A 10631-nucleotide genomic window follows, 5' to 3' on the forward strand; every position below is an offset into this window, starting at 1 on the left:
TTAGAAATTTTTTCATAAAAATTCAAAATTCTGAAAATTTTCAAAGTCAAAACTTTTTTGGACTGATGATGTCTCTTCATTTTGAGCAGTCAGCGGTCTCGAGCTTCCATGCCATAGAAAATCATCTCATGCTGATCCGGCGACTCGGACCGGTCACTCAGTCGTTTTTCTTATTATAACTAGCACCCCATTGACCACAATGACTTTACTTCTGAAAAATCTTCCTTCCTTCCAGGCTTCGGCGCCAGCAACCGGCATCTCCTCAAACTAAAGCCATAACGAAATCTACAGAGTCGATAGCAATATTAAGTAAAGCAACGCAGACCTCATCACGTGAAAGCCCTGAAGAAAACTTCAGCGAGATCTTCCTACATCAGTTAGACAGTGATAACGAATACATTGAAATGGATGAAATCATGAAGGATTGGCCTGAAAACTGGGAAACACAGTTTAGGCGGACAGAGGAAAGACAAGGGGCTGACCCTGATGGTTTTCCTTATTATAAGAATGACACATTTTCTTTAGAGGATGAGGAAAATTCTTGTTTCAGTGCAGCGCGGGTGGGTGGGGGTAGGGAACTAAGTGGTAGGAAAAGTACTGATCCTCACGAAGGACCCTCGGAGACACCGAATGGCAGGGACAGCGACATAGTGATTTCTCCACGTGGCGGCTCAATTGGGACAAGCACAAACTCAACAGAAACTGCGCCAAAGCGACACAGGCACAAGAAGTTAAGCTCAAGCAGTACCTTGAGTGGTGGAAAGGAAAAGCGAGCAAAATCTACCTTAACCAAAGAAAAATCTGCTGCGATTCGGAATGGTATATTGAGAAGGAAAGAAGACAAGCGGACTATGGATGGTGTGAGCAAGGAAGACTTGGTTAAGATGTGGAGAAAGGCGGAATACGAATACAGCAAGGAGATCAAGAGACTCAAAGACGAAAAGGATTTACTGCAAATAAAGTTAAATGCCTTGTCCGAATTAGATGCAAAAGAATTCACAGACTGTCATTGGGTGTAGCATAATATTGCATATTTTTTATCAGCTCAGTATTAGCAAGTATGTATTACGACCACATACTTAGTATTAGGAACACATTTTGGTGGAGTAATTTAGAAATTCTTACAAGGGAGACTGGGTAGTTAGGTTTATAAGGACCTAACTGACGGCTCCATTATGCCAGTATACGCCTCCCTTGTTTCTTGGGAGGGGGTCCGGTGAGGAGTTGGGAGAGACTCAACCTCTGTCACTTAGTCTTTCGCGGTCGTGGCGTCTTGTAAAAATATTTTGAGATGGTCTGTTATTCACTTTGATGAGTATATATCCGAAGTCTCAGGTTGTGGTTTCTTCATATTCACGATAAATGTACAATCTATTCCCATCAGAGTGAGTAGTTAGATCATCAACCAGTTACGAAAGTAAAGGTTAGAGTCGAGGTGATACATATTTTTCTCAAGCTAGTACTTCCCTGGGAATTCTTGTAAGGTGTTTCGAGTTTTTTCAAGATCCTCCATTTGAATTTGTATATCAGACAAGCAAGCCAAACTAATAATGCTGAAACAACGAATTGAGTAAATTTATGGTAAATACGCGTATAGAAGGAGCGTGTTCCTGGGGTGGATTCTATGCTGTCCTATGCGTCCCTAATCAAAGATAGTTTAAAAAGAGTTCAACAGGCTTTATTGTCTTTTTTTCATCCAAAATTTGTTTTACATGAAGATCATCATACAATCATATGGCGGCATCTAATACATTTTTATACACTGTTTGCATGTACATAAACATGGCATGTATGTATACAGTGTATAGAAAGAACTTTCTCCATCTATATATGCATCCTTACTGATTCCAATAACATTATAAGGGTTATTATAATTATGGATAAGTAGCTATTAAAAAATGGTACCGCAGCTTTTTCTGTTTTCTTGTGTTAGTTCTCCTCCAGGAAGCTAGGATATGATACAGAAAGAATGCAGATATGATCTAATATAGTATTGTATAAACACCAGAAGAACATGCAAATGCACTGGGTCATGTAGTAAAAGAATAACTATCGAACTGACATTACTCCATTTATTTATTTACTGATTTATGAACGCAAAGTTTTTCTTGCGTTCAACTCCAATTTCTATCATGTATCATGGTTTTCATCGTCAACCGCGTTGTTTATCAAAACACATAAAATGTTGTTGTTGTGGGGTAAAAAATACTCGAACAGACCTTTGTATGTTTGTGTTGATTTGGTTTGGTGTTGATATTTATTGAAAGGTTCCAGGTTCTGCAAGACTCGAGCACTGAGGTACCAGTGTTCTCCCAGTGTCTCTCACAGTGAGAATTTTGCCCCTGTAAGAGTTTATGTTTTCTTTGTAATGCCTCAGTCTCCGCTGCTAATCAGCTGCACGACTAGAAAATGCTAAATGGAATAGTTTTGCCATCATCATGATATTGTCATTACCATGTCCATTACTCAATCTCAATAATCTCATAATCTCATAATCGCCATTCACTTTGCCAACATCACTCCAATCGACACCATATCTATCATCGTCATTATCATCATCATTGTCATCATTGTCACGATCGTTATCATTATCATCATCAGTAAGGTCTTCAGTGTGGTAGTACATAGTCCTATGTATATTAGCATCATCATCATTAGTCATCGCCATCATTACACCTGTACCATTGATAGAGGCATCATCATCATCATCATCATCATCCTCGTCGTCGTCGTCGTCGGCATCATCGTTATCATCATCATCTTCATCATCGTCATCAAGATTATCATCATTATAGTCATTACCGGCATGTGTTCATCAGCATCATAGTCATTACCGGCATGTGTTCATCAGCATCGCCATAGCCATAGCCATTTCCATGGCCATCATCATAATCTTAGTCTTCTCATCCATAACCATCGTCATCGCGATTAACACAAGCATCAACCTTTCCATGCTCATTTATCATCAACATCCGGGCCGATTAACCCAATCGTCAGCATGTCCTTGGTCATCCTCATCATCGCCTCCATATACCTATTGTCAGCATCATTACCATATACATCGGTGTTATCTTCTATAGCCGTTGCTTACATTATTGTCATCACCATAAGCTTTTCATGGCCATCATCATAATCATTTTCATTTCACTGAAGTCGTTATTTTCATCTATATGTACTGGTGGCATCATTCCCACCATCCGCGAATACCAAGGTCAGTTGTATGCTCCCCTCTTCCCACACATGAAAGGCCCGCTACAGCTCAGGGTGCATTCCTACTAGCCCAGAGGGAATTTTCCTTTAGCTCGGTCGGTAGAGTGGTCGTCATGTAAGCCAGTGGGCTTCAAACTCTGCTGGTACCTTTGTGGTTTTCCTCTGTTACAATTATCATGGTCATCAGTAACGTTACATGTATTTCATTTGCCATACCGTCCTCTTGATCTAGCTACCATTGTCAGCATCATTACTCAGCATATCCATTGCCATTATCATATTGTTGTTGCCATCATCATCATCATCACCATCACAATACGGTCATCTCAACAGATAATTCACTGCCGACATCATCAATAACAACACTATCATCATGACTAACACCACCATCATTATCATTATCACAAACATTAACATTAACGGTTCCATTACCATTACCATGGCCATCGTCGACAAATCGTGTTGTCATTCAGTCATTGTCGTTGATGTAATTATCGTCAGCATCACTATTCCAGCATTTTAAAACAATCCTGGCCGCGTCTTCTTGATTTATCCGTTCCAGCTAACAGTCCAAGGTTATGAAAATGATATGTTTTTTAGGCTTCTACGTGTTAAGAGGATTTTCATCCCCCAAGCATTTACGGGATTTTCGAAAGCATAATTTAGAGAGTATTCCATGTCAATTGCTGCGGCACCGGTGTGCTCATCAAATAGGCCAATCACGAAGCCCTATTTGGGTTAGTTCCGGTCAGTTTTGCTTTCAGACATGTTGACCCGTTGGTTGTGAAGTATGTGCATGGAGTGTAGACTACTGATGACCTTATGTAGGATTTGGTCTGGAGATGTTACTTTTGACTTAATCACGTGATCGTAGCTTCTCCAAGATGGAAATTTTGTAATTATGGCCCTGTATAAGATATACATCTCGTTGTACTTTCATCTTCATATTGTAGAAAATATATCATTTTAGAAGATGCACTGTAAATTTTTCTGTAAATATGTAAATATGTAAAAACACATGTAGTTTCAAAGGTTTATAGACACCGGTTTACGTCAAGGAGAATCTGCAAACCTATTTGGTGGAATTCACAAACAAAATGCATGCATTACTGCAACGCAATGTTAAAACCAGATGCAGGACCACGGCAGATTGACGTATACATTACGGACGTGATTTGAACAAAGAATGACAGACATGTGGTATTCGACTCGATGACTCAACGACGCGATGGCTTAACCCTCGCTGACGGTAGTTGATAAAGCTTGGAATCAGTGAAACCTTGGAACCAGTGATAAACCTTGGAATCAGTCCTAAAAATGCATAAAAACATGAAATAATGCCATTCGAACCTAACGTGGTTACGAATCAACATTTGGAGCTTATTCTTACATGATCAGATCGGAATTTTATCGTAATTTAGAAATCTGTCGCATATCCGATTCAATAGTCTATATTTTAGAACAACCCAGTTGTACCTCGCCTCCAGTGTACAGTACTGATCTCCCAAATATGGGAAGACACGCCCACCACACACCCATAATATGGACCAATAGCGCTCCGCTTATAAATACGCCACCACCACGCGGGGCCTATTTGAACTACGGATCGGTCTGTTCATACAGGGTGATACAGAGAAAATTGGGGGCCTGTCATGCATTATGCATGGATAAGGTTGACGACTATGTCTAGACCTAATTGTCTATGATTGACTGATATTTTATAACAAACGATGAATAAAAGAAGCCTAGTCATGTATGTTTATTACCGAAGTTTGCGGATGAAAATTTCCTTCGCCGTGAGCGATTTCTTACATCTTCCAGTACGCATCGAGGGATGCAGAGATCTTTGTGACGTCACCAGTTCTAAGCGGTTTTTTTATTCACGTGTGTGTTTGTCCTATGATCTCGTGCATCTAGTACCGAGCATAATACTTTATCGTCTATGGAATACAAAACAATCATAAAAACTAATTTTTGCTTCCATTGAAGAGAAATAAAATATTTTAACGACCACAGCATATTGCCAATTGATGACGTCATCCTCCACATTAAAAATGTTGGCTTCTGAACTAACTGGCAAATTGCTATCAATAAAGTCAGCTGGGACGAGACTGTCAGTTGGGAGGGTATAAATCGTGGAAGGAACGCACCCGGTTTCCCGCGCTATTTGCACAGTGATTCCATGGTTTACATTGAATATTCCAAGGTTTATCAGTGTTTCCAAGGTTTCACTAATTCCATACTTTATCAACTACCCTCGCTGACATGATATCGACTGAGCACCCTGAGAGAACCTTGCGGTGCATTATCAAATGACAGATCCATTGTGTATTGTGACAGATACACTGTGGTGTATGACAGATACACCGTTAATTTGTTGTTACAGATACACTGTGTATTGTGACAGATACACTGTGTATTGTGACAGATACACTGTGTATGACAGATCCATTGTGTATTGTGACAGATACACTGTGGTGTATGACAGATACACCGTTAATTTGTTGTTACAGATACACTGTGTATTGTGACAGATACACTGTGTATTGTGACAGATACACTGTGTATGACAGATCCATTGTGTAGGGATTGTATTGTGCCAGATACAATGTGTATTGTCACAGATAAAGCACTGTTGAAAACTATTATACATGCATCTGCCTGGTTACAAAATTGTTTGCTTGCTTAACATGTCGATTACATAAACAATGTATATGCCATTTTCTATTGGCGTACTTTGAACGACGTTACATGTTTGTTCATTTAGCTCGTTTCAACATTTACATACTGGTACTTCTCCGCGCTGGTCCCGGTCGCACAATTGAAGATTCAACTTGTTTTTTTATCTTTTTCAAAAATGTGCGTACAAACTAAGGTGTCGATAGGTTTTTGAAAATGTAGAAAATGCACATTAGAATAAAAGTATTAGCTGTGTGTGGTATCAATCTGGGGTTTCAAGCAGGAACAGCCGGTGATTTCGGAGTCTGTAATTGGGTGGCAGTCGGAAGAAAACAGCAACGATCCGGCAACTCCTCGCTTTACCCCCAGTGCGAAATATCACTGACAACAACAAACTGTAATGTACAACATTGCTCTTAATATTGATAACTTTTCATTCAATATAATGATCGGCAAAAGAATTGTTTAAATAAAGTATAATACTAAGTAGTTAGTTGTTAATTATTCCAGTTGACAAAGTTGACCAAAACAGGTGTGATCTGCACACATAGCGGGTGATCCCACACGCGACGAGCTCGCCTTGGCACGGATATAATAATAATAATAACAATAATAATAATGAAATAATATACCATATTTTAAAGTGCTTCAATCCACGTAAAAAACATGCTCTGAAGCACCGTACATTATGTGAGAAATAGGCCTACAAAAAATATTATTAAAAGGGCAAATTGTAGTAATTACTGAAAAAGAATTAATGCTATTTTAAATGTCCATATAGAATTATAAAAGATTGATGAAACAATTAGTAAAACATTAGAATAAAAGTCCAAGAGATAAGCTTGTTTAAAAAAATAAGAAATAAAAAATAAAAATATTACTATGCAATACCATCAATCTAGGGAAACTGACACGAATGATTGCAATTCAATCTATTCAAGGTTGTCAGAGAGCTCTGCGTGAGAAAGCCCCTGATACGCAAACTTCTACAACCTGATTATGTTTGTCTCCCTCATCGTCTCCAAATCTTCTTCTTCAACGTTCGCTCTGCACTCAAAGGTGTCATTCTCCAGAAAGTACATGTATTCCTCCTCAAAGGCAGGATGAACGTTCCAGGGGTCCACTATACATACTGAACTTCCAGTGGTATTGCCTTCGTAGCCTCCGCCCATACGCGCGTTGTCTGGAAGCTAAGCAATGTCAATAAATTGGGGGTCAAGATGCTTCAGTATGGCGCCTGTTGGGTTTATTCGTCCATAGTGGCTCCGTCCTTGGCCAGTCTCCAAGGATATGAGGACAAGGGAAGTGCGCAACGGGGAGTTATTTTTCTGGTATAAGAGGTTAAAGGAACACAAGTTTCGAAACCCCTTATCGGAGAGGGGAATAACGGCAAATTTTATGGGTTTTTTTTACTGTTATGCTATATTTTAATACTGTGTGGATGGAGGTTTTGATTGCGCCGCGTGTGATGTGCAAATTCCTCTCGTGCATTATTTGGTCTACATGAGGCAGCCCACAGTGAGTAAAGTCCTCTTCCGTGCCCCGAATCATGCGAAAAACGTCCATCTCAAGGCGCCGATGTGTACAGCTGTAGATAGAGCCCGCCGTCTGGGCGACACCACCCACAAAGTCCATCGCACTTCAGGTTTACAAGCTGTCTGTTGGACGTCATATTTATGGTCCCTATTATTGGTCGCCAACCATAGCCTTTCCAAACCGTCTGAAAGGATAGTGTCGCGAGTGAGATAACACTGGAAGGGGTGATTTTGTTCTTACTGGTATCTTGTCAAGCTGAGAACAAAGAGCAATGCCCAATATAATGGCATGCCGATTACCTATATTAATTCTCAATGGCTTTATCAAGTACTTTTGTCATATTCAAAGTTACAGTTAGTTACGGAAATGAATTTAAACTCTGACAAAATTAAAGGTACAATGTAGTTTCACGGTTTTTGTAGGCTCAGTCCTCAATAAATCCGCCATAAAAACATCTGCGTGTTACTTACCCCATCCCGTATTTGAAACGGCGTCCCTCTCAAATCAATGTCGAATGAACCCGCGATCGGGTTGGCAGTACAACCACCCCCTAGGCCGTACGGGTTCATATTTGGCCCGAGATTGCCGTACAGGGTAGCGAAAGTGTAGTCGGAATCATATACGGACAAATCCTGGAATAAAGTCGCACTCTGTACCAAATGTACACTGTAAGGACGGGCCAGTATTCTCGCCGACGTTTTTTTTTACTACCGTGGCCAATGATACACTTTTTCTCTTGACGATGTGTTTGTTTTTTAGGGGTAGCAAGTCAAAAAACTAATGCGGCCGTGATAATATTACATTGGGTGTACATTTTGCTGGCCGAGTGGAGTTGACCCCTCTATATAAGAAGATGGCAAATGGACTCTCTCTCCTGTAACGTTGATCTAACCGGTGTAACATTACAATAGCTTCATTACTGTCCGATCAGCCCTTGTGACCACTGGGCGATATACTTAATAGAGAAGATGGCCGGGAAAATATCGAACGCTGAGCAAGAATAAAATAGCTGGTGTACACATGTACATGGTGTCTGCCTCCGTGAGACCAGTGTAAAAAAGAGTAAGTAGAAAAAAATAATTATTTTGTAACTAAAACGTTATTTTCTGGTCTTCTTTACGGGTACCCCCGACCGTCCGATAAGATTGGCCATGTTCGCCTACCATTCTGAACTATCGGAGGTACTCAGTCCGTAGTCTCCCCTCGTACCTCTAAACTGAGAAATACATGTCATCAAGAATAGATTATAGATTGATCTAATCTATACTTAATGTCATTTAGCATATCTCTCGCCTCTGTTCACATCTCACCCATATTGATCGTATAATTCTACCGAATATGGTGGACGGGCCCATTTTTCGATCACGTATATAGACCTCACTTTCCATGGCCACTGCGCTGGATTTCAAAACAACTTTACATGTGCATGGTTTCCTTGTAATCTTCTTGGGACCATGCATGAGTTTCAACGCCGGCAAAATGTTTTGCAGTTTTTGAATGGGACATGAAAACGCTACAGTTGACGAGATTGCTATTCAATGTGTCCTTGACAGCTAAGACGTGGTTTTATTCGAAAAGGTGGAATTATTTCTTGGCTAAGGTCAACGGGTTTACATATTCTGATCATTTATGTTGGGCAGCATACCGCATGAATACCTACTGTTGTATTCACCCTAACCTTGGTGAACAAGGTTCCGCCTCTTTTGGCCCATGGTTTATTCTCGTCAGCAGGCACCTGGTTACGGTTGAGGATTCCAGGTGGCAGGTTGATGAATTCCTTGTATGCGGTTTGGACCGTGTCATTTCGCGTTCGGTGACAGTATAAGGTGACGGGTATTGTCTTGGGCGTTCCCGGGTACAGGGTGTAGTTACCGTCAAGCATGCTGGCGATTTGGTTCAGATATTTATACTCTGCGCAGCACTGTGGTTTTCCTGAAATGTGCAAAATATCAAAGAGGAGTAGCCTACGCTCTTAGAAATAAAGGATTTTGAGCTCTTGGAAAAAAATTAAATGGTTTTTCGTCCAACACAAATAGATGCACCCTGTATGGAGGTTTTTCAGCGAAGTGAAAAGCACTTAAAAGATTTTTAAACATCTGAGGTTTTTCATTAAAAAACTTTTTTACGGAGTGCATATTTGTGTTGGCCAAAAAACCTTCATATAATGGTTTTTGAGAAGCTTAAAACCCCAAGAGTATACGCCTACACAGGCACACATTTGTAGCAGAAAAGCAGCGGCTGTGATATTAACCAATTTCAATAATACAATACGGCACAGTTTTAAACTTCTTGAATCTCACGATATGCCACGAACGCGATAACTGCCTGGAACGCGATGTTGAAACAATGCTTTCGCAAAATGCCTGAACAAAGTTTTGGATCACTTTTACGGAAATTCGGGAGTAATCGTGGGGTATAAGTAGATAGATTCAAGCACGGGCTTCTATTTTGATCGGAAAGCCCGGTTGACCAAGTAATAATTTATGCGCGTAATTCTCCTCCCGTTGATACTTTTATCGAAGAGGTCGGAGAAAGAATAAACAAATGAAATTACATGGACAATCAAAAGCCGCCAAGAGGACTTACCATCTGGTGGGGTTCTTGTTGAGTAATGATAAGTTCCAACACTCTTTGTCATCGTCACGTTACTCAGTATTGAATTACTCGAGCAAGGGTCGAATACTAATCCCGTGAGTTGACACTTTCCCACCACCTCTCCGTATATATAGTTAAATGATGTACATTCCTCACGCCAAAGACAGGCTGCAGCACACTGCAATACCGTCATTTTAGGCCTCACGAATTCTTCTAAATACGGTCCTGATATGGATTCCTCTTGGAAAAATGAGGCGGAGAAGGTACTTGCCTTTTTTACCATCGCGGAATTGGGGATGAAGAGAAATAGGGTGAGAATTTCAAACTGGAACAGTTTTGTCGAGGTCGGCGTCATCCGATCAGACAGTTTATTTAACCCAGTAAGTGATTCGATGACTTCTGTATTTTCAAACTTTACATGTAGCTATTGATTGTTCCGTACTGTTAGCAGTTGTGATTTCGTTGTTATGAAGAAACAAATAGAAAACTGAACCCGTTTGCTATCAAGAGTCAACACCGAGTTCTGGTTCAGCTTTGTAATAGCAAATGGTTCCACTTCCTCCTGATTTGCACAAGCCAATTCAGCATCGATCGTTTATTTGGCTTTACCT

At 40.3% G+C, this 10631-nt stretch overlaps 1 protein-coding gene across 1 annotated transcript in view; it reads left to right on the top strand.

Moving 5' to 3' along the window:
- LOC135486890 (glutamate receptor ionotropic, NMDA 3A-like) overlaps positions 1-5462 on the top strand; it is a 45656-nt gene extending 40194 nt beyond the window's left edge. Inside the window, exon 9 of the mRNA XM_064770043.1 lies at positions 236-5462. Coding sequence (XP_064626113.1) covers positions 236-1019 — 784 coding nt within the window. The 3' untranslated portion in view covers positions 1020-5462. The remainder of the gene's footprint in view (positions 1-235) is intronic.
- Positions 5463-10631: the final 5169 nt, after the last annotated feature.

The sequence above is a fragment of the Lineus longissimus genome, chromosome 4, assembly GCF_910592395.1.
Source record: "Lineus longissimus chromosome 4, tnLinLong1.2, whole genome shotgun sequence".
NCBI classification, from domain to species: domain Eukaryota; kingdom Metazoa; phylum Nemertea; class Pilidiophora; order Heteronemertea; family Lineidae; genus Lineus; species Lineus longissimus.